Raw genomic sequence first — 24,493 nt, 5'->3', positions numbered from 1 at the left:
TCCTTCGTCTTGTCCGTGTTGAGGCTGAGATTATTGTCCTTGCACCATGACACCAGACCGGCCACCTCCCTCCTGTAGGCTGCTTCGTCCCTGCCAGTGATGCGACCTATCACTGCAGTGTTGTCCGCGAACTTCAGGATGATGTCTTTGTGGGAGGCGACACAGTCATGGGTGAACAGTGTAGAGGATGGGACTGAGGACACATCCCTGTGGGGTGCCAATGTTTGTAACAATGCTGGCTGAAGTCCTAGTCTGGGGCCTGCCAGTCAGAAAGTTCAGGATCCAGTCACAGAGGGTGGGGTGCAGACCCAGTGTGGGGGACAACTCTGTTGAAGGCGGAGCTGTAATCAGTGAAGTCACAGTGGTGCATTTAGAAATGGAATAGCCCTTTTACTGTACCTGTAATGTGTTGAGTGATAAATGAGATGCTTTGAGTACATTATGAAGTTATTGCAGAGTAGGTTTCATATGTCTCAGAATGAGAAAGTGATTTGGTAGTTTTTTGGTTAAAACATAGTACATTTCAGGCCTTTAGCAGCATCAGGCAATTGCCTATCTTAGCCGCTAACCTTATGGTGTTTTTCCATCAGCATGTGTCAGCCCACTTTAATCGTGCCAAGCCGGGGCGGGCACGGGTTGGCCTCTATTTCCATCTGTTCCTAGCAGCAGGGGGTAATTGTGCTGATTTGGGTTCAGCTGGCCCTGCTTCGGTGCAGAGCGGGGCCGACCTGCGCCTTAAACAGAGCTGGCTTTGTGATTGTGATTGGCTGAAATGTTGCACTGGGGGAAAGATATTACACATTAAGCATTCACTTTTTATTTGTTATTTCATTGCAGCAAGATTTGAAAATGGAGTCTCTCACTTAGTCTTCTGATGAGGGGTTAGAATAATACATTAACAAAAAGGGCTCCATGTTGCAAGCTAGCAACACAACAGCGACACCATTAGTTAATTGTCGGCTCTCACCACACTCACATGATCAAGATGTGGAAGCAAAACTGTATATTTTACAGTGCGGTGGAGACACAACCATGCTCAGGAGCAGCTTGTCAGAGCTCAGCTTCACACGCCTGATGGAAAGACACCTTTGTTCTACATGGATATTCAGAATAATAAACACTGAGGAGGCTGCACTTTTCACTGATGGAATTGGATTTCTTTGTAGGTCTTAAAGAAGTGTGGGAAAATTACTCTGCACATATGGCTTCAGATCAAACATTTTTAAGCATTTTTAAATAACATTAATAGTTATTTATTAATAGTAATAATTCACCTTTCCCCCACTGAAATAGTAATTATAATGTCCATCTATATTAGAATTCAATAGAATGTTAAAGAAAAATATGCATAGACTTGAAATGCAGTTTGGAATAACTTGTTTATTTAGCAAGAAAAACATGAAATATATCATTAACACAATGTGAGGTATCTACATAAGCACAACTGTACAGCCAATAGATTGACTCAAAAAATGAAGCCAAACGTGTTCTGACAGTATAAGGCAGTGAAAGGTGGTCAGGTTTCAGTTATTAAAAATTGAAAACAATTACATTTTGTTTGTGATTTCATATCTGAATTTATAAAAAACTGTGGCCATGGAGGATACTCATTTGTGGCTCAGTGGTTTAAAAACGGCTCATGTCAGTGATTTTTTATTTATTTATTTATTTATTTATTTATTTATTTGATGTGGTGTAGAGTTAGTGTACCATTTGGTGCAAATATTTTGGATGAGACCACGCAGGTCCCAGCAGACATCTCTCCTCCCTCAACAGTAGCTGGATTCAGTGGTGCATTGAGAGACAGAACAATAAGGCATTCTGTTCCTACTGTCACTGCACACTTAAGGGCAGAGACGCACCGAGCTGTTGGCCACCATCAGGCTGTTGGTGAGCGTCTGTTGGGGCTCGTCTTCCCAGTGTGCCCCACATTGTTGGTACTAGCTGGCCCCTGTTGGTGACTTTGGCCGATTTGACGTGTTGAATCGGCGTCATCGGTGTGAGGGAGACCACTCCGGTTGGCTGCTGAGCTTAGCAAATCAATGCACAGGAAGAGAATGGTTCAGGAAAGCCCCTTCAGCCTGTTGCTGTAGTATCCATGATTTCATCTATTTAGTGTACTTTCACCTTGTTTTTCACCTCTACAAACTCCTTTCTTCTTCCACAACCAAACGACCAAGGGCAGAAAACAGCAGCATTTGCAACTTCATATCGCATATTTTCGGTTAGAAGTGTTGAACTCTTGTTTTGAACAAGAGGTGCTTTGTTTATGGCTTATACTTTCACAGTCTAGCTCTTCACCTTTCCCTTTCTGAATGGCGAGTACACCTGCCACCTCCTGGTAGGGGGAGTTATTTCTGTCAGTCAGGCACAGAACGGACATGCTAGTTGGCCACTGGCTGTAGCCTGTGTGGTGTGTTGCAAGTATCAGTTTATCAGCCCGACCGATCCAGACAAAACCAACGAGGCAATGCAGAGGTCGGCCTTCATTGTTACTAGTTCTTTCATGTTGGCTCAGTTTCTCTCTGCCCTTAGACTCTTATTTCCAAACAGAATTCACTGTCACTCATGGCTGCATTTAGGCAGGTTCTGTTGTTTACATTCTGTATGGCCACCCAGATGTGTTAAAGGTTGTAAACACAGTGTCTCCTACGTTCTATTAGTTTGATTAGTAATGGTCCTCTGTCAGTGGGCAAATGTCCTTTTTCCCATTGATAGCATTGACAAAGTCATTCCAACAGTAACGTTGTCTTGTTGAGTCCCTTAAATGACTGTAAAAGAAATTATCATGGAAAACTCACTCACATACAGTATGTCTGGCTGGATTAATTGGAGGAAAAAATATATTTTACAGGATTTTGTACTCTGTTTCTTCATTATCTAGTTTGTCTTTGGACACTAAATGGTTACAGTAGTATTGAAAAGTTGTAAATTTGGGGGGGGGAAGGAGACATTGTCACACTCAAATGATTCCCTCCTGTGACTGTCATACTTGTTAATATTCCTTGATTAGACTTGGTTTTAATTTGCAAGACCCACCACAGTAAAAAGTCATTGAATCTATTTAGAAAATCCACAGGTCACACTCCTTGTTCTCACAGCATGTAGATTTCTGAGACACATAATGTAATTATATCCAACCCCATCACAGAATGATTTCCTGAAACTACACCAGCAAAAGAGGAGGGCAGTTTGAGTTTCCCGCTCCAGCGCCTACATGTGTGTGAGTGACTGCTGTGTCGCCACAGAGTGCTGGCTGAAGTAAATGAGTGTTGTGAGTCCCCCTTGGTCACGCCTAGTAGTTGTATCAAATGTCTCTGGATAGAGTCTGCTCATTGGCTCTTGTCACAGCTTTAGGATTACACTGTGGTGTTGCCATGAAGTTGGACACACAGTCAGTTAAGGGCTGTAACTGAAACCTGTCAATGTTTCTCAGGCGCTAATAATCCTTCTCTGTTTAACTTTGTCCTGCCTGGTTTCTGGTTGTTGCATATGCAAATGCCTCACATGAGCTACTGGCTCTCATTTGCCTAGCTGTAGTAGGATAGTGCTTAAATGTAGGACCATTTTTGGGGAGAGGGTTGACCCATTCCAGTGGTTAAACGTCAGAATATCCTGGCCTCTGTTGCTTCAAATTTGACCATAATGTGTTTTAAATGTGTTCTTTGCAAGACTTCCAAATTTGAAAGTATAATACTAAATCATTGGAGCACCTTTCAGCCATAATGCCTGTAATTTATGTCATAGAAAGCATTATTATTATTATTATTATTAATTGTGAGGTTGTTTTTTTTTTTTAAACAATCAAATCAACTAAAAGAAAGCAATTTTTAAACCTCTCTCAGCCCCACTCTTCCTAAGTGAAAAGCCTTTACCCAGCTGTGTTTCAGCAGTGAGTGTGTCAGAGGCAGTTTCGGTGCTATGCATGCTTGAAGAGCTGCTGGGCCTCAGGCTGACATCTGCTTTGACAGTAAGGAGATGGGAGCCTCTGTCTGTCTTCAGCAGAGACAAGCTTGTCATTGGACTCCTCTTCCTCACATCTTCCAGTCATTCTGGGTTTCTAAATAGAAGTGACGTGTCCGTGTAAGCCAACACAGTTACAGTGTTGGATACTGAAAGCCCTTTTTGACAGTGACTAAACAAAGCTGCCTCAGCAGTTTTGTGTGAGGGTACAGCAGCACAAAAGGAATTTCTCTTTGAGAGGGGAACTGTAGCTACACTTCTCCCTGAAATGAAGGCTTGGGTCTTGTTTGTGGATCAGAAGCCAGCTGTTGGATCAGAACTGATTGTGCTGCTTCATTAAAATGTTCCAAACATTATATATTTACTTGGAGAATGAGCTGGATATAAACCAGTCTGTCAGGGATTGTTTATTTTGAGACACTGGAGGTGTGTGCGTGCGTGTCTCCATGCAAGCATGTATGTGTGTGTGTGTGTGTGTGTGAGATGAAAATCATGTTTGATTTGAATGAACAAACAAAGTAATGAGTGTCACAGTGTTTTATGCACCGTCACTTTTATTAGTATTCTGCCAACACAGCGAGAAACTGTAAAATGAATTCACTTACAAAATAACTTTACATTCCCATCACCTCATTACTTTGATCCCAGTCTAGTGTATGCAGTTGATCTCCATAGTGTATATTTAGCATGCAAAACAGGCAGCCTCTCATTAATTTTTACATGATGGTCTCTGGGAAAGAGGCTCAAATCTCACACTGTGGCTATTTTGGGATTTGAATAATATTGCTAACAGCATATGTGCTTCAGGATACATGTCTCTTAGTTAAATTAAGCTTAGTGTCATCACTAAAAATTGCTAAAGCCACTAAAAAGAGCAGTGAGTAAGATATTTTATGGTATTCTTTAGGGCTGAATAATTTTGGAAAGTAATCTAATTGTGAGCCAACAGTCAGTGCAGAGAGACAGAGGAGAGGGGAACAGCCAGCGGGCTGTACTCCTTTACATGCGTAAGGATGACAGAGCCTGTCTTGTTTTACTTAGTATTATGATGTTTTTGCCACGGTGGACAATAAGTGTAAACATTAAAAATGACAAATTGCATCCTGTTTTGATTCCGTGAGTGTGTCTGCCATATTGATCCAATACGGGACAAAGGTGTAAAGAGCGGATGAGCCCTTATTATTATAAGGGACAGGTGGCGACTGTTGTGTTAATTTAATGCTGGAAGAAACCTCTGGTGTTGTCTCGCATTGTCGCTACCTTAGCCAGGCACGTTCAGCACATTCCTGCCGTACAGGGTGTGGTCTAAAAACCAAAGTAGGTCCAGACGACCAACAGAACCTACTGTTCTGCTTAGACACTGTTGTCTCTTGGTCGTTTGCTTGGACTTGCTGACTGGTGTAGCTATGTTCAGGACGGCTAGTAGCACCAACGTGAAACTTATTGCTGCGTCTTCCTTGCTCCACTCTCTCATTTACTCTGCAGGTTTCACAGAGCAGGGCAGGTTGTTTAGAATTTGTAGTGTTTCAAGCCACGTTTTAAAAATACTTTCAATCACAATTTTTGCAGTTTGAAAATTGCGTTCAGTTAAATCGTGATACTGATTGGAAACCAATTAATTGATCAGCCCTAGTATTATCTTTTTCGGCTTTAGCGTTCTTGAGCTCAGCTGGTTTTGTTTGTGGAGAAGCAGTGGCCTACTTTCAATTCCAAAGCAGGGCTCAGCTTGGTGACAAACTGCTTCTCTAAAGACTATTTATCTGATTGAATCATAAATGTATTCTTCCTCAAAGTGCAACTTTGTTTGTTTTGGTCTGAAGTCTGGAGCAGGTCAAATGAATATGATATCAGGTCTGTGAAATACATGAGAAAGGTTGGGATTGTGACTGTGTTCATAATCAGATAAAGGAATGTGCGCTGGAATAAAAGTAAAAGTTGATGTGAGCCAGTAGTTTTTCCACTTTAGCCCAGAGCATCTCAGACCAGAGAGGTTGTTGTGTTCACTCTGTTTTGAGAGATTTAGTGAAGTTCCAGATGTCGTGTGGCTGAAAGAACACAATGATCAGGTCAGATGTTGAATAGGTAATGTAGGTTTTTAATACTGTTCTCAGTAGTAAACCTCAAGCGAATGTTGCTTGGTAGGAGTGTGGGCCTTGTGGCTGCTGAGCGCTTCACATTTTTTATTACTGCTGAAGATTAGTGGCAGAAGAGTTGATGGTCAAAATGTGAAGACCAGCACTGTAAGTGTCCACAGAGGATCAAAGGCAGGCAACCAGAAAAGATGAGAATGGGAATGTCTTCACTGGAGCAGTGATGGGAGCTGAGGTTGGACCACTGGCACACTCGCAAGAGAACCGAGAAAAAGGCTGAGAGGATTGGGAGCCATTGTTTCAGACTTAGGTTTATAGTGTAGTTAAAGTTTGCAAATCAGAAAAGAAAAGGCAACTGATGTCGATATAAGAGTTGTCGGAGAGAGGTTTATTTGTGTTAGAATGGTGAAAGAATTGGTTCTTAACCCTGCAATTCACCTATTTTGTTCAGTAATCTCCAGAGAGCAGCAGTATTTTTCTGCAACACGTTGGTTGCCTTCCAGTCAATCATTTGATTGAAATAGCACATTAGATGCCTTGTGATACTCAGTGAAAAATGTTGGCTTTAAACTGTTTAGCATAACTGTGATGTTGTTTCAGATCTGAAAATATTATGGCCTGTGTCTGTTTAACCAAGACAGATGGATGGCTTAAACTGAACTGACAGCTCAGTTAAAGGAAAATTGCTGCTTTTGTGAGTTCATTTCATCTGCACAGCCGAGTCTAGTAAAGTAACCCCAGAGTGGAAAACGCTGCTCCTGTCATCTGTCCAGTGGATGACTGGGTGATTTTCAGGGAGGACAGTTTATTATTCCTCTCTCCAACAAATGCAGATTGTTTGATTCATTTGACAGCCTGTCCACATCACTGTAATGCAGAGAAAACCACAGGTGTGTAGTTTAAGAAGCTTATGGCCCTTTCCCAGACATAGTATCTGAACACTGCAGGTCAGGTTTTTCAAGTAGGTCTGCTCCTTTTTTTGTCTTGGAAGAGGAATGGAGGATACTGGTATTGGATGTGGAGGATTCCTTTGTAGTTGCCTGGGAGGTGGTATTTAAGAACGAAGCTTTCCCTTCAAGGGAACTACACATGCATAAAGAAAGGGTTTGCATCAGAATGAAGCTGAAATGCACAATACGCCGACCTTGAGCGGCTTTTATGGGGTTTCATTTTATTGCATGGACAGAGCTTGTGTGAAAGCTGAGCCTGCGTCAAACCCACACTTACCGTAGTGTAGTAAACATTTGTGTAAGGGGTGTAAGATTTGCCTTTCCTTCCTTCTATCGTTTCTCAGTGTCTAAGAAGCACGGAAAGCTGATCACCTTCTTACGCTCCTTCATGAAGTCCAGGCCCACCAAGCAGAAGCTGAAGCAGAGGGGCATCCTCCGGGAGAGGGTGTTTGGCTGTGACCTGGGTGAACACCTCCTTAACTCAGGACATGATGGTGAGAAACTCACGAAGCTCACACAGCTGAGAGTAGTGGTACTTCCTGGGTCTATTTCTGCTTTTTTCTTAATGCCATAAATTCTCAGGACCTTGATTTACATATTGAGAACCAGGCCTTTATTTGCAGCAGGGTTACATTAAACCTAGACTTTGATTTCATCTGTTTTCGCTGCTTAAAACAAACTCAGATTGTCCTCCTCCTAAACTTCAAGGTAAAAAATTGTCCACCAGCACATCTAAAGCTTATTTGGGTTTATGAAAACCTGACAACGCTCAAGGAAGCGACTGCATCCACACAAGAATTAGTCCCCCTGGTTACTAATGAATACCAGCCTGACCAGGTTCTCCAGCACCATGATCCTTTAGGCTCAAATTCATTTATACCAGTGGCATCTGTTGGCCAGAGTTCAGCGTTTATTTATAATTTCATTGGCAAAAATTGACGCACTGCAAACACACCTGCTGCCTTCTCCATTCAAATTTCTGAGCTAATGAATTTCACTTGAATTTCCTCAGACCTTGTTAAAGCAAATATTCACCACACACTGTATGTAAACACCAGCTCTGCTGCCTCATTCTGGTTGCAGTGAAGATCGTTGCTGGACTAAAGTCTGTACCTGCATTTGTCCTCTGCAGCCATTTTGATTTTCAGAGCCCCCGGGAGTTTGGTGTCTGGCAGGTGAGCTGATGTGAATGGATAATGATGCCCTGATGATACTGTAACATTAGCTCCCATCCAGTGTAATGATGGCACTCTGCTGCTGAGCCTTAATCAATAACTTGATTTCACTTCCCCCAGTCAAATGAATGAGAAGGGCTGTGGTTTTCCACGCAGAGTGAAGTCTGTGTGAACACGGCCTAAGGTGTTCTGTATCACAGTCAGACAAGCCACACTGTCACACAAGAAACACTTCCAATAGTGATGATTTATAGTTTGTGAGTAGATTACAAAACCTCTGTGGCTATATAGACAAATCCAGGTGTGTAGGCAGTTCGGACAGGAATGTACAGTCATGTTTTGCAGTGCAGTTACCAGCTACTCCTACAAAAAACTGAGGGGGGATGTGAATACATGAAGCCACAAGCATCTGCCCTATGACATAAATGTTGTTTTCACCACATGTAAAACCTTGGGTAGGTCCTTTGTCAGTGTCCTGACCAGAGACCGTGTGATCTGCCTACACAGGGCTGATGGAGAGCTGCCCCCACAAATCGTTTGCTTGCTACCGTGCTTTCTTGACAAAATTGCACCTTTAGAGCACAGAATTTTATTAACTGATTAATTTCTTTTGGTAAAATACAAAAAGACACAAGGCTCCTCCACGCGGTACGGTATGGTAGCCAATTTAAGACAAGTGCTTTGAGACTAGATAACATCCACATTCCACAGAGCCTCTTCGTCTGTCAGAGGAGGCGACTGCCGACCATCATAAACTTAAAAATCTCTGGTTTTATTGTCCGTTTGTGTTTTCCTGTGAACCCTGCTACTGCACTGTAGATCACAGCACATAAATCAGCTGCTGTCATCATCTGTAGTCAGTGTCAAAAGATTTTCATTTCTTCCTGCATTTAACTCAGTTTGAGCTTTTAAAAATGCCTTTCAGAGCATTAAATTCACCAGAAGTTGCTGTTTTGAATGTTTATGTTTTGAGTAGCTGAATTCTTGTTTCATGTCCAAACCTTATTCCACATGCAAACACATTGCGTATCTTTGTGATAAGGGCACCTGATAACAAAATGTTCCTATGTGAAGAACTTGGAGAGGACTTATTCACCATTCCTGCCCTCTCCTCTGTTGGACAGCTAGTTTCCTCAAATCTAACCTTATCTCTTTGGCTTTGTATGGAATTCATCAAAACAGCTGCTTCAGCATGTGTCCCACTCTGTGTCATCGTCTGAATGATGTGTGAGTTGTGGGAGGCCTGGAAACCTCCTTAGACACATACCCACCATCCTTATCTTCCATATGCACACATACCCACAGATAAATAACATGTCTCTGTGATTCATGGTTACTGGAGGAGAACGGAGGAGCCCTGTGTTTTTCTGAGGTCTTTTTGTGTCCTCACATCTTTAACACACATTCACTGACACTGTCCCGTGAAACAGAGCCTATGTGATTGGTCCCCGCACTCACAAACAATAAGACATTATGTCTGTATTTCCTTCACCTGAAAAACTGCAGTGATGTAGAAGATAGGGAAAATGGCAACCAACAGCACAATAAACGAATACAGTAATTTTGAAGCTCTTCAGGATGTATTCATTTCCACTTTACAATGTTCAAACGTTTCCACCCTCAACTTGAAAAGTGATTTCGTTCCAAAAATTATTCAGTATTCCTTCTGAGCCTGCAGCCTTCTGTCCAAACGGCCCCTGATCTTAAGCCTGACTCACTGTACATACACTTTGTAGGGTTTCCTACAAAAAGGAAAGCCACCCTAAGACTGGACAGATATTGACTAAAAAGACTTGCAGTGTGATGACACACTGTTTTCTGTTCACAGTGCCCCAAGTCCTCAAGAGCTGCACCGAATTCATTGAGAAACACGGGGTGGTGGACGGCATCTACCGCCTCTCTGGAATCGCCTCCAATATCCAGAAATTGCGGTAGGAGACACAGACTGACCAGTGAATACAGTTGGGTGCAGGATTTGATTCAAGGGTGTGTGCTGCTTGCACAGAAATGTACTGTGCTACAGGAGGAGATCACAAATCACATAAGATGAATTCCAACTGTAAAAGAAACGAAAACATGACTTTGAGTGTAACAGTCATTCCTCATCAACAGTTTTTACTAGCCAGTGTTGTCATATCAAGACAAGAACTGTGGTGATCCAAGATTTTACAACAGTTGTACATAGTAAAAGTCAACATACAGAATGTGTTGTGGGCATGTTAGCAGAGTATATTTATGTTCTGGTTGCTGTGAAGTTTATAAAGGTGATTTAGTGTTTACATGAGGGTTTTTTTTAATCATACGTGAAACATGATGAGCCATGTAACGCTCATCCCGTGTTCTGTTTGTCTTGGAGGTGTGTTCCTGAAACTAAATGTTTGCTTCCCTCAGGAGTCGGTACTAAATTCACGTTGTGGGTACTCACAGAGCTGTCTCCCATAAATGTCATTGTCTTCATACCTCAACTAGCATTACCAGTACATAAGTGACTGGTGCCCTCTGTTCAGCTACCCACATTTAAACACAGTGGAAAAGCAAAGCAGAATGGACCACATGCCAGGTAATGGCTATGGGAAGTACAGGGTGTACCGCTCGTTAGGTTCTGACAGCGGAAACAGGTTAGGGTATGACTGAGCCTGCTTATGTGGAAATGACAACATGTGAGGTCATTTCTAATTTCACTGTCATATCCCTCTAAAATCTCTCTAAACGTTGCCCTTTGATTGTTCAGCTGTCAAAATCCAGATTTTAGAATGAATAGTTTGTTAGAAGTGTTGACATGCTTTCTAGATCTCCTGCATTTGTTAGTGTTACTTGTATAAACTTCACAGAATGCCAATAAGTGCTAAACTAGCACCTAGTTAGTCTTACTTTAGGCTTTATTGTTAGAGCATATAGAAATGTAGGCCACATTTCCAATGATTTTCTTCAGGAAGATGTAAAGACCAATTTCATTGTATTTGGTTATTTTCTAATTTATTATAGAATTGTAAATAAATTACATTGACATTGATGTCATTTATGACACATTACACTGGTCCTGAGCAGCCTGGGATTGGATTGTTATTAAACGTAACTTTTAACCAAATGTGAACACATTTTTGAAGGGCTGTGTAGGCACAAATCATTTTATTGTTCTAAAACACTAGTGAAATGTAGTTAGGTTTTTTCATCTATCCATCAAACTACAGCGGTTGATGTTTTAATGATGTCTGTCCTTGCCCTCTTTCTCTTTCATCAGGCACGAGTTTGACTCGGAGCAGATCCCTGACCTGACCAAAGACATTTATATCCAGGACATCCACTGTGTTGGCTCACTGTGTAAGCTCTATTTCAGAGAGCTGCCCAACCCGCTGCTCACCTACCAGCTCTACGAGAAATTCTCTGTAAGCAAAACCCTATCAGGACTTCACATACCAATATCTGACACTGATGTGTGGATACAAGTCTGATAACTGTTACGGCATTGGACTTTATAGGCTGTGCTTACAGATGCCCCAGAGTACACTGATTGTGACTGGAAGTGTTGATTTCAAAATTGTGCTTGAAGGAATTTACTGTCCTTCTATAGGAAGGACAGTATTTTGGAGGAACTCTTTAACTTTGTTGCTGTATGAGTCACTGACAGTCCTAAGATTATAGCAGTGTGTGATTGACACACCCTGTCAATACAAATGCAGCAAACTGCTCTCTGTGTGACTTGGAATAAAAACTTTCTCCAAGCACGAGAGAGCCTCTGAGGATGGAGTAAATGTTTGCTGGTTGTTATGGCAGCATGGGGTTGAGGAGGGTTGGCTGATTGCAGACTGATGTCCCCTTGCATTTGCATTATGAAGCCAGGATGAGAAGTGAATATGCTTAATGCTGGTACCCCGGTACATCCGATTCTTTATCTCCCTCTCCTTATCTCACCATCTCTTGCTTTGTTTGGACTCTGAAGGAAGCTGTATCAGCAGCAACAGATGAAGAACGAGTCATCAAAATCCATGATGTCATCCAGCAGCTTCCTCCGCCACATTACAGGTCAGTGTGGAGGTACACTGCCCCTCATTGGTAGGCCCAGGAATTGATGTCATCTTATGTGTCTGATAATGGGTTTTCTGCAATGCCACACTGTGTAGAATAGCCCAGCTGACCTTTATATTGGTGCTGATGAACAAAATTTCTCAACCTTTGTAAAAACATATAAATGGAAATTTCAGAGTGGAATTCCATGTTGATTTGAGCACATAGTGAAAGCACATTGATGTTCTGAAGAAGTAGCTCTATCACGCCCATTAGGGTGCGCATCACTAGTGGGACCCAATTAAATCTGAACAAATGAATATTTGATTCCTAGGACTCTGGAGTTTCTCATGAGACACCTCTCCCGCTTGGCAACATTCAGCTATATCACCAACATGCACAGCAAGAACCTAGCCATCGTCTGGGCACCCAACCTGCTGAGGTGAATGCTATCCTGCTCTGTAGAATGATCTTTAAATGCATGTTTTTTTTTTACTGTGGTGACTAAACTGTAAATCGCCTAATTTACTAGGTATTTACAAATTTAAAAGATGTTTTATAGCTGAGTACATCCCATCCCAGTGACTGTAAATCTAGCCATTTAAACATAATGGGATGGACCCCTCACACAGTTTGATTCAGTATCCTGAATTTGTTGATTTTTAAGCTGATTCTGTTAAATAAAACTAACTTCTTCCCTTCTCACTGCTGTTTTTCTGTGGTTGTCTCAGGTCAAAACAGATTGAATCTGCGTGCTTCAGTGGCACAGCAGCCTTCATGGAAGTTAGAATCCAGTCGGTGGTGGTGGAGTTCATCCTCAACCATGTGGATGTTCTCTTTAGCACGAAACTCAGCTCGCTAATACGAGAGGGAGCAGGTACTTACAGACATCAACAAGAGGAGGACCCCCCCGATAAACAATTATTCCACTATCCACTATTCCTTCTACTTTACCATCTAACAATGTGTCACCAGGTCACAACTCGCTGTCAAGGCCCAAGTCCCTACTGGTTTCATCGCCTTCCACCAAACTTCTGAGTCTGGAGGAGGCCCAGGCCAGGACACAGGCTCAGATCAACTCTCCAGTCACTGAAGACAGCAAGTACATCGAGGTGGGCGAAGGTCCTGCTGCCCTGCAGGGCAAGTTCCATACAGTCATCGAGTTTCCCACTGAAAGGTTTGTTAACTCCACCTGCTGTTATGTCATTTGATGATGAAGAATATTAAGAAGACCAGTCAATAAAACGTGAATGTAGACACAGAGACATTTTGAAAGCAGGTTGTAGAGTTTATTGCAAATGTGTTAATGTTAGTTGGACTTCAATAGTAATGCTGAAATGTGTCTCTCTCTGCTGGTTGCTGGTTAAGACTGCAGGCTGGACCCTTGGCTGACTCCAGTTTCAGCCTTTGGCCCATACAGTATCTTAAAAAAGAAGATGATCTGTTTTTTACCTATGTGGAACATTAAAAATATATTAATATGCACAAAGTGTTTATTTTGTCCCTATCCCCAAGGATCTGTCTTTGAGATTTCTGCGTGGGTTAGTGATACTAACTGTTCTGTCCCTGCTTGTCCACCATTATTTTTTAATCATAGGAAGAGGCCTCCTATTAAATCCAAGAAGTCTCCTGTAGGTAGTTGGCGTTCTTTCTTCAACCTGGGCAAGTCTTCTTCCATGTCCAAGCGTAAGCTGCACCGCAATCCCAGTGAGCCTAATGAACTAAAGGCTATAACTCTCGCTGGTGAGTCCTTCCTCCTCAAGTGAAATGAAGACAGTCTTTAATAATTTGACTGACTAAAAGCTGAATACTGATGCCTGTAATCAACATGTTTCAGGAGGCAGAGGAGACACAGCAACATTAAGATCAGCCAAAAGTGAGGAATCACTGAGTTCCCTGCACAATGTTGAAGGTAATCATTTGTGTCACCCAGCTCACTTTGACTCAGCATAATGAGTTTAATCAATCAGTCTATGCTGCCTATAGCATGTTGTGCCACTGTAACCTGCTGACATACATAGTCTGCTATGGGGCTATACCTAACTAAGAATTTTGTCAGTTGGTTGTTCAGTGTGACTACTAGCATTTGTGTGTGTATGCATTTATATTCTGTCAGATAACACACCACTTCTCCCAGAAAATAGTTGCAGTCACAAATTCTTTGTTATTCTCATATTTGTTTCTTATGTTTGCATTGGAGCAACAAATCTGATCCATTCCACACAGAACTCCAAACATGGACTGGACAGAATTACTGACACCATCAACTTAATATTCGGTAGCCCACCCTTTGGACAAAATAACTGAAATCAGTCACTTCCTGTAACCATCAGTGAGTTTCTTCCTCCTCTCTACTTTTGTGAAGTCTGCTTTGGGTCATTGTCCTGCTGTAAGGCCCATGACCTCTGACAGAGACACAACTTTCTGACACTGGGCCCCAGAATTCGTCTTCAGATGTCATAATGCCACACACACAGTCAGGACATCCAGGGCCTGAAGCAGCAAAGCAACCCCAAAACCTCAGTGAACCTCCACAGTGTTTGACTGTATGGACCGTGTTCTTTGAAGGCCTCAGTTCATTTTCTGAAAACAGTAGAATGATGTACTCGACCAAAAAGCTCTGTTTCAGTCTCATCTGTCCACAGGACATTCTCCCAGAAGGACTGTGACTTCCTCAGGTCAGTTTTGGCAAACTGGTGTTTTTATGTTCCTGTGTCAGCAGTGGGTCCCCTGGGTCTCCTACCAAAGTGTCCCTTGTCATTCAGATGGTGACAGATAGTGTGAGCTGACACTGTTGCACCCTGTGCCTGCAGGTCAGCTTGAATCTGTTTGGAAGTTGATCAAGGTTCTTTATCCACCATTGGAACAATTCTTCATTGCAGTCTGTCATCTGTTTTTCTCTTTTGTCCATATCCATGGAGATTAGCTACAGCTCCATGGGCTGGAAACGTCTTGACAATGTTGTTCACAGTGGACACAGGAACAACCAGATCTCTGGAGATGGACTTGGAGCCTTGAGACTGTCCAGGCTTTTCCACTGTTGTGGTTCTCAAATCCTCAGCCAATTCTGCTCTTCTTTCTTTTCTCCATGCTCAGTGTGGTCCACATGACACAAAGGTTGAATCGACCTTGCTCCATTTTAACTGGTTGCCAGTGTGATTTCTATGTTGCCAGCAACCTGTTGGTTGCTACAGGTGAGTTTCATTACAAATTAAAGGAGCATCACATGTTTGATATACAACTATTTCTGATGATTTTGGAAAGGTGTCAATAATTCTGTCCAGTCCATTTTTGGAGAATTTGTGATTGCACCTGGCAGAAGGATGTGTGCATGTGTGCGTGTATCTTTTAAAGTTCCTTCTTTCTGATTATGGTTTTCTCCTTCTTCAGGAGAGTCCAAGGTGTATCGTCCACGAAGGCCGCGCTCCAGCAGCGATGCACTGTCAGCCTCCTTTAATGGTGAGTTACTGGATAGCCGGCAGCACTGCAACTCCTATGACAATGTGGATGCCACAGAAGACAGTGATGGAGATGATGGACCCATCTGTGTGCCTGCTCTCATCTCGCCTCCCCGCTCAGCAAGTGAAGATGTGGACCTCAGCCCACCAGACATTGGAATGGCCTCCTTGGACTTTGATCCCATGTCTTTCCAGTGCAGTCTCCCCAACACCTCTTACGCCTTCCCCCTCGATGACTCAACAGCTGGGGCTGAGGGTTCCACATTAAAGAGGAGCCCTGGCACCATATGTGGCAAGACCAATGGCTCCGACCTCACCTCTGTCTCCTTCACGGGTGGCTTGGACTACCCCCTTGTTGTCAACCTGGCTGCTGGAGAGAACATAGAAAGCAAGAAACTGACCACTTCCTATTCTTTCACTGATAAACCCACACAGGCTGTGTCCCCTCTTAAATGTGGAAAGGCCACTCATTTGACACCTTTTTCCACTTCAGAGCATTTCTCTGCAGAGATTCCTGACAAGAATATAACTGGACAGCTTCTTTCTCCACAACCATCATTTTCTCCTTTAATACCCAAGGACACTCCTCCCTTGATGGGCAGTGTGCTGCTGAGGGCAGCCGAGCCGACACTAAGTGAAGCATTCCACATGGAGCTGCACTTAAAGCTGGCAGCTTTTGACAGCATGGACAGTCGAGAGCTGAAGGGAGAGGACAGCATACAGGAGACAACAGCTGCCAGCAGCCAAGACCACCAAGGTTAGAGCAGGAATTACCTTTTTTAAGTGTAGTATTTGCCATGTTTCTGATGTCACTTTTTAATTTACACTGTGGAGATTAAAGATAAGGTGGTAAAAGATGTAATTAAGTATATAAATGTCCTTCCCTAGGTTTAGATTCCCAGGTTTGCATGGATTTCATCCTTCAATAAATCCACGATTCCTAAGCACAATTCTCAGAAACTTTTCCCCTCTTTCCAGTTCTTGAAGCTCCTTAAAAGTTGCTGCCTGCTAGCACTTTTTTTACTTTGCCTATGGCTATGTTGCATATTCATTCATCTATATATGTCTTGTGTTTCTTTGTCCCTGTTAGGAGTCGTAGTTCTGAACTCTTCAAAGGACATCGCCCCTCATTCCCTCAGCTCTACAACTCCCCCCTCTGCCCCTCCACCTCCTCCTGCTCCTAAAAATGCTGCCCACATGTTGGCCCTGACTCTCAAAGAGTCTTCTAAGCAGACCTCCATACAGCCTCAGTCCCAGGCCTCTGAGCCTCAGACACCAGTGTCCCCTTTGCATTCACAGGAGGCCTCTGACTTCCAAGATTTCCCACATACACTGGCCCCACATTTCCAGACTTCTTCCAAGGACAGTGTTAGACAAGCATGTTCTCCACCACCAAAAAGCATTGCGCCAATTGTCACCACAGCCTCATCTTATCCTTCCACTTCCAGTCCTCCAGTCAAACAGAAGCCACTTGAGTTAACCAGCACGATTACCAAGCCATCAAACAGTGTCAAGTCCTCAACAAGTCCATCTAGAACACAGCCGGACACAGATGCCACCCAACGAGACACTCCTCTTTATAAGTGTCCCCCACTCTCCAGTTCAAGCAGTCCTATTTTTTCAACCAGGAAAAGTCCAGAAAAGCAGCAGCCTGTTGCAAGACAGGTCCAAGTTCATACTAGCTCTTGCAGTGCCACTCCAGCAACCACCCCCACTGGCAGCTATAAAGACACTGAAGTCTTACCACAGCTTGCTCCTGAGGTAAGTGTCATATTATTTTAATTATATGATTGGTACTTATAAGACACTAGAGAGTCATTATATTCTGACACTGGGCCGCCGCAAGCATGATCCAAATGGACTGACTGAGTTTATACTGTATATGCAGCATAATGTGACTGAATTATCTGTAAAGGAGAAAGGAGTTCCACATTTTGGAAAATACACTTAATAACTTTCTTGAATGGAGCTACAGTACGAGTCAATCAATACCACTAATGTCCCTTTGTTGTAATAAGTTTAGCTTAGCAATAAAACTGGAAACACTAAGAATATCGTGTGTCAGTATGTTTGCCATGAAGTCATATGTGTTGTTTACTTGATGTTTTGATATCCTCTTTGGATTTATTTTTTGGCCTTTTAATCTTGTGTTAGCTGTTAGTGTTACTAATGTTTTTAATATACACTGCTCAAAAAAATAAAGGGAACACAAGGAAAATAAGACATTCGACTATGTAATGAACAAGGTATTTAATAAGAATATTTCATTCATTCAGATCTAGGATGTCTTATGCTGTGTTCCTTTTATTTTTTGAGCAGTATATTTTGAGTTACAGTATGTTTTAGTCCTCTTAACTCTGCAAAGCTTTTTAATAGTGTTTTCTTTTATTTTAAATCCAACAAATCCTTAATCAAAAGGTACCACTATCAGTAGGAAAAGGAGAAGTGTAAAAAATTTCAGTCATGTTAAACAACAAACATTAAGAATACATGACATGCTGCTGCTGTAGGGTCATTTGTCCAGTAACACTGGTCTACAGTTTTCAAAAAGATTTTCAGCTTCTGAATTGAAATTTGCTCATCTTTATGGATTTAGAGGTGCTGAACTTATGTATGATCTTTAAAAGAGCTGATTGTTTTTAGTTTTTAAGACATTTAGCCATTTATGTTTTATGCAGCCATGTAAAAATATGACTGACAAGTAAAGATAAAGATACCTTTTGACTTAAAGAAAGATACTGCATACAACAAAGCGCCTGATGTGTTGAGCTAAGGTATGAATGTAAAAAGTCCCTTGCTTAAATGAAAAATGGCTTTTACTGCCTGAAACACAAGCAGCCTAATGTTTCACCTAAGAATTTTGTTGTATCAAAAGCAAATAGTTTTAACATTAGCTCCACCTGGAGTTTGGGTTACAGTTTCTGGTTTTTGCTCACAGATCATTCCTTCTGTAATTTGACAAACTTCAGAGTTCAAAGTTCATTTTCAAGCAAAATTCATACATTGCCCTTGCCATATCTTGCATACCAGAGCCAGTCAACCATTTTAGATGTCATTTTCATTTCCAGTGATGCAGAATTAGCAAAGATTGATTCTTTTGTTTCTGAAACATTGGTTGTAGACCAGTGTAATCAGTCTAGTAGCACTGGACAGCATCTAACTGAAGTGTGTGGGGGGTTAGGTGTCTTTTGCCTCTGCAGCGATGCTCCTTGTGTTGCTTAGAAAATTTCCTCATAAAATAAGAGGTTGTCTTATGTTTTTCTCAGGTCAAACCAGCAGACACCACCCTGCCCCCATTCCTTCCAAAACCATCAGAACAGCCACCTCTGACAGCTCAAAAGCCCAAAAAGCCAGCGGTATCACTGCCCCAACATCAGCAGCAAAGCCAGGCTCAGATACAACCTCATCTTTCAACACAGCCTCAACCTCAGACCCATCCACAGTCGCACATGCAGTCTCACAAACAAGTGCAACCCCAATCTCAAATGCTCTCAAAAGCCAGTGCAAGAGTGGCCCCCACCTCTGTTGAGTCTGTTGAGAAGCCTTGGGAGGCCATTAAGCCGGTACAGCCTACAGAGTCTGCAAAGCACCACGACGCCTATGGACCCAAACCTCCAGCTCCAGCCCCTCCTGTCCGCACTATTGAAAGCAAACTGGCCACTGCAGCACTCAGCCAAAATGAAGCATCTTATCATATTCTGGATGAGGGCCCAGGCCCTGACCATTTGGAGGATGTTTTGCCTCACAACCCTCTTTCTCCTCGTAAATCTTCCACACACCATTCAGCCTATCTGTACCATCCTAAAGGAGAACCAGTTTTAATTGAACCTTCAGGAGCTGCATACTATCACCAGAGGCCTCTTCCTTTGGGCCCACAGTCCATGCCTCACCACTACCGGCCAGACAGCATCCCCCCACACCTCTCCTACGTGTCCAAGTCTGAGCCTCAGATACCTTACAGTGCCCGTGTAGACAGATACAGCACTTTAGGCCCCAGGTCCTACCACCACTCCATAAAGTCCAGAGGAAGTCCCCGGAGTGTATATATGTCTCCAGGTCCAGGGCATCAGGGTTATAACCATGATAGAACCCATGGCTATCCCACCATCCGTAGAGTACACTCACTCCACGTTCCTTCCACTATCCGCTCAGTGCCAATCCAAAGGACTGAGGTTCCTCCAGATGATGATATGTTCTTCTACCACCGGCCTGTGTTTCAGTGCAAAGCCTATCAGCAGTCCTCACAAGCTGACTACCATGTCACTCAGCTGCAGCCTTACTTTGAGAATGGACGGGTTCAGTATCGCTATAGTCCTTACTCTGGTTCAGGCCCTTTAGAGGCACCTTACTATGACATTGACCCTTACGGCACCATCCGAGTCCGGCACTGCCACTCCTATGGCAGCCGAGATCCGGGAGCTGTAGCTGGCCGACCAGGTGGAAAGGCAACCGGGTACCACTACGTCACACGCCATGTTCTCCCACCTGGCAAGGAGCACTGCTTTGTGAGCAGGGACATGCCACCTAGCCATGGGAACAGAGAAGCTGCTGCTTACCTTGCTTGGGACCCTGAAGAGTCTGAAAGACTCCACATGCATTCTATCCGCAGGGAGAGCAGGGCTAGACAGAAGATTAAAGGCCCTGTCCTCTCTCAGTATGACAATGTTGGTTTGTTTGCACCAGCGGATATATCAGGTTATGAAACCTTACACCTGCGTAGTAAATCTGACCCAGGCAAAGCTGTGCTGGTTGCAGCTGAGAGCAAAGATGGGCGCTACCTCACCAGACACATGGTGTCAGACCCTGATGTCTTGATGTACATGGAGACTGACAAGCATGGCCAGGGCAGTGTAGTGAGTGACAAAACGGACGGACCTGCCAAGCAAAGCAGTTCCAAAAAATGCCAATCTTTTCACTCCCTTCCTGCTACTCTGAGCCACAGTGTCTTCCATCAGCAGGAGAGTGGCCGACATGAGGCCAAGTACAAGACTGGTGATGACCAGTTGGGTGGAGATGGCAGCAGGTCTAAACACTGGCAACAGGACTATCCCAACAAGAGGAGCTTGCAACCACGGTATGAGTGCCCTGATTCTGACCACCACCTGACTAAAGTGAAAACATCAAGTGGCTACCAAGGTACAGATGACCAGCCATCAGCTCCCAGTGAACAGCTCACCCGGTCCAAACCAGAGCGATCACACAGCATCCGGGAACAGCAGCACTACAGCCAGGGCAAACCTGACTTGGACAGAGACTACTCATATCAGAAACAGAGCACTAAAACAGTGCAGTCCCACTATGATAACTTGGACGATTACCACCCAGTACCTCAACCTCAGGCACCTGTCCAAAAACGTGGAGGCTCCAGCTCCTGTCCCACCCCAGGATTCACAGTGAGCCACAGTACTAGAGCATACTCTACAGCACTGGGCCAGGGAGCCTTTATTCAGACTGACCTCGCCACACAGAGGCCAGAAACAGAGATACATACAGAAGGAAGCACTGGGGGAGAGTTGTGAAATGAGCTTTATCTGTGTTGAAGAAAGACTCTACTGAGCTATGGTTGAGCAGCCTCTGCAGGACAGTGGACTGTCATATCATCAATATTTTTGCTCCTCTGTATTTTTAATGAATTGTAAAGATAAGACTTGAGACTTTTTACAGAAAGTCCTGAATGTACCTGAAATCATTGTCCAAGAGGTCATATTATTGTGATTGAGACAGTAGACAGTCATAAATGTATGATAAGAAAGACAGAAAGTACTTTTAACAGGAACCGCAAAAATATTAAATATATATACTATATATATATATATATGACTAGAATCACAAGTAAAAAGGGATTTTTAGTTTTTTGTTTGTTTTTTTAGGTGTGGCGCTGGGTATAGCATCAACTGGGATTAAGGTTTGCATTTTAGAAATGCATGCACTCTTTCTCTTACAGAATAGTTCTGTGTACTTCACTATTTGTTGCGTTCTTTCTGGATGTTACAGCACAAGTTACTGAAGGAGGAAACATCGATCATCATGCCCTCCCTCTGCTAATATGTATGCAAGTAGGTGGTACAGTGTGTCTGTGTTTGTCTTGAAGAATCCAACTAAGTGTGAGGTCTGATAACAAGCTGCAATGGGTTAGTTTTAGTTAATATATTGGTTATCAGTGTCTTACTTTCTCTGTGACTGTGCCATTTTCTGTAACTTTAATATAAACAGATTTCGGTGACTTCTAATGGAATGTTTTGGTACTTGTCTGTTCTTTAGTGGAGGAGGGACCAAATGATTTGGCACAGTTGTTGCACATAATGGGATAAGGAGAGGAAAATGGATGAATGCCAGTTGTGGCTTTAGATGTGTAGGCTCATGTGTAAGAGGTTATTTTTTATTTTGTTTTTCCCCATCACATTCGCATTACTCTGATGAAATTGACTTACTGAACAAAGCTGAAAGCTTTCAGACAGTGTGATAACAGTTGCAGCAGCTTTGTGCAAAAAAACAACTTTATGAGCCTTACATTTTGTTCCTACAGAATTAACATTTTACAGGCTCATTGTCATACAAGCCCATTGTCATACTACACAAAGATTGTGATACTTTGATTCAAGATCACCTTTGGTGATTCTTGATAGTTCAGGATTGATGAGTGAACTACAGGGGTTATTTAGTTTTGTATCACCTCACTGGTTCTTAATTTAAAATGAATAGGGAGGGATTTTTTTTTTAAAGATATGAGGCCATTTTTTAAGGCTGGAAATCAATATATAGCACATTCATATGGTATTGTACTACATGCCATTTTGGTTATTCATAATGGATGAATACCATATGTCTAAATCCAGGTTGTATTCTGTAAATGTTTGACTTCTATATTGCTTGCAGGTTTTGCTCCTCTTGCCTTATGTAAGCCTCTGCCTTTCCAGATGGGGCATTGAATTAAGGCACCGTGTACTTGAATGTGAAAATACTCTTGTCTCAAATTAGAGGTATCTAAAGTTAGATATGACATAAAACTATTCAGGAATAGCTGTAATCCATGTCTTTTTATTGTGTTGCATTATGTTTCCGTTACACCTCTGCTTAGTTTGGGTCAACAGTTTCTGGAAGGACAAAATTTTAAATCTGTGCTGTGATGAAATGGTGTGACTGGCAGATCTACATATGCTATATTTCCAAAAAGAGAGGCTAAATTAGGACTTTTTTAAATGAGGCCAATAGGGGGCCTTGCAAATGTTTAGAAAATTTCATAAGAATAATAAAAAAAAAAATCACATTAACATAGGCAGAAAGAGCAGTAGAATTTTTAATACTCTTGAGGGTTGGGAGAGGGTTAGGGTTTGATTTGACAATTGATTGGTTTTGTTCTTTTGTGCAATAAAAAAATCATTAAAGTGATTACAGCATCTATGCTTAAATCGCATACATGAACTAGAAAATGTGTACAAATTATGCTACAGGACTGAACTAATGTTCCAACTGCATATGCTTACTTTCCTTAGTGTTTTAATAAGGTAATAATAATAAGGTAATCAATAATAAGATAAAGTATTTTAAAGGGTGAACAGGGAGGTAAAACTCCAGCCTACCCATTCATCCATTGTTAACCTTGTGGGGTACCCTGATGCATTACCAGGCTACCTGCATGGGACTTATAATCCCTCCAGTATGTTCCAGGTCCCCAGGGCCTCCTACTGGTTGGACATGCCCAGAAAACCTCCAATGGGAGGCACCCAAGAGGCTAAATAGATGCCTGATCCACCTCAACTACATGCTTTTGATGCAAAGAAGCAGTGACTCTACTTTGAGCTCTCTTCATATGTCCGAACTCTGCACTCTTCTCCACTGCCTGCCCCTTGAGATCCTGTCCATAAAGATCATTAACAGGATTGTAGACAACGTGCAACCCTAGGGGAAGCCATCACTCACTGGGAACATGTTTGACTTCTTGCTGAAAATAAGGATACAGCTCTAACTCTGGTTAAATAAGGAACAGATGGCTCATAACAATGGCTCCAGTATGCCAGACTTCCTCAGTAACTCAAGGGGTATTGTTATGCTCCGACTAAATGCTTTCACAATAGGCATTCTTCAAGTCTACAAAGCACTTGTAGACTGGATTAACATACCCCCATGACCTCCCCAGTAGACTCACAAGGGTAAAAAGTTGGTTCACTGTTCTGAATCAGAATCAGCTTTATTGGCCAGGTGGGTTGAACACACAAGGAATTTGACTCTGGTACAGTGGCTCTCAATGTGCAAACAGTAAACCAGCATAAGGCTGTGTAATATAACAAAATAAGCAGTATTTACAAGCAACAAAGTGCAAACAATGCAGAATAAGCAGTATAAACAGACAGTGAACAATGCAGACAACAAAGAAATGTTCATTGAAATGAGATAAATAGGAATAAAAACAGAGTACTTAAGAACTAGAGACCTGTACGAGTCTGTATAATCTGTACGAGGTATATTTACAGGTGTTGCACTGAGGGTTATTGTCCAGTCATACTGTCGTGGGTTAAGTGTTCATCAGAGTGACAGCCTGGGGGAAGAAACTGTCCCTGTGCCTGGTTGTCTTAGTGCAGTGACCTGTAGCGCCGTCCAGAGGGGAGGAGTTCAAACAGATTGTGTCCGGGGTGTGAGGGGTCTGTAGTGATCCTCTCTGCCCTCCTTTTGACCCATGTGATGTACAGGTCTTCCATGGAGGGCAAGCTCACACAATTACCTTTTCTGCGGTCCTGACTGTCTGCTGAAGTCTGTACTTGTCCTGTTTGGTTGCTGAGTCAAACCACACAGTGATGGAGGTGCAGAGAACAGACTCGATGATTCCTCTGTAGAACTGTATCAGCAGCTCCTGG

The 24,493-nt window shown here is 42.7% G+C and overlaps 1 protein-coding gene across 9 annotated transcripts in view; it reads left to right on the top strand.

Moving 5' to 3' along the window:
• Positions 1-22,975, top strand: part of arhgap32b (Rho GTPase activating protein 32b) — a 115,276-nt gene extending 92,301 nt beyond the window's left edge. For all 9 annotated transcript variants that reach the window (XM_020613502.1, XM_020613504.1, XM_020613503.1 and 6 more), the window contains 12 exons: positions 7,348-7,497; positions 10,007-10,109; positions 11,420-11,564; positions 12,119-12,201; positions 12,518-12,625; positions 12,915-13,060; positions 13,159-13,360; positions 13,781-13,926; positions 14,021-14,095; positions 15,574-16,398; positions 16,732-17,402; positions 18,908-22,975. In XM_020613502.1, the coding sequence (XP_020469158.1) occupies positions 7,348-7,497; positions 10,007-10,109; positions 11,420-11,564; positions 12,119-12,201; positions 12,518-12,625; positions 12,915-13,060; positions 13,159-13,360; positions 13,781-13,926; positions 14,021-14,095; positions 15,574-16,398; positions 16,732-17,402; positions 18,908-21,160 (4,907 nt within the window). In that variant the 3' untranslated portion in view covers positions 21,161-22,975. The remainder of the gene's footprint in view (positions 1-7,347; positions 7,498-10,006; positions 10,110-11,419; positions 11,565-12,118; positions 12,202-12,517; positions 12,626-12,914; positions 13,061-13,158; positions 13,361-13,780; positions 13,927-14,020; positions 14,096-15,573; positions 16,399-16,731; positions 17,403-18,907) is intronic.
• The last annotated feature ends 1,518 nt before the right edge of the window (positions 22,976-24,493 follow it).

The sequence above is a fragment of the Monopterus albus genome, unplaced genomic scaffold (genome assembly GCF_001952655.1).
Source record: "Monopterus albus unplaced genomic scaffold, M_albus_1.0 scaffold134.1, whole genome shotgun sequence".
In the NCBI taxonomy this organism is placed as follows: domain Eukaryota; kingdom Metazoa; phylum Chordata; class Actinopteri; order Synbranchiformes; family Synbranchidae; genus Monopterus; species Monopterus albus.
This window is presented reverse-complemented; position numbering and strand designations above follow the sequence as displayed.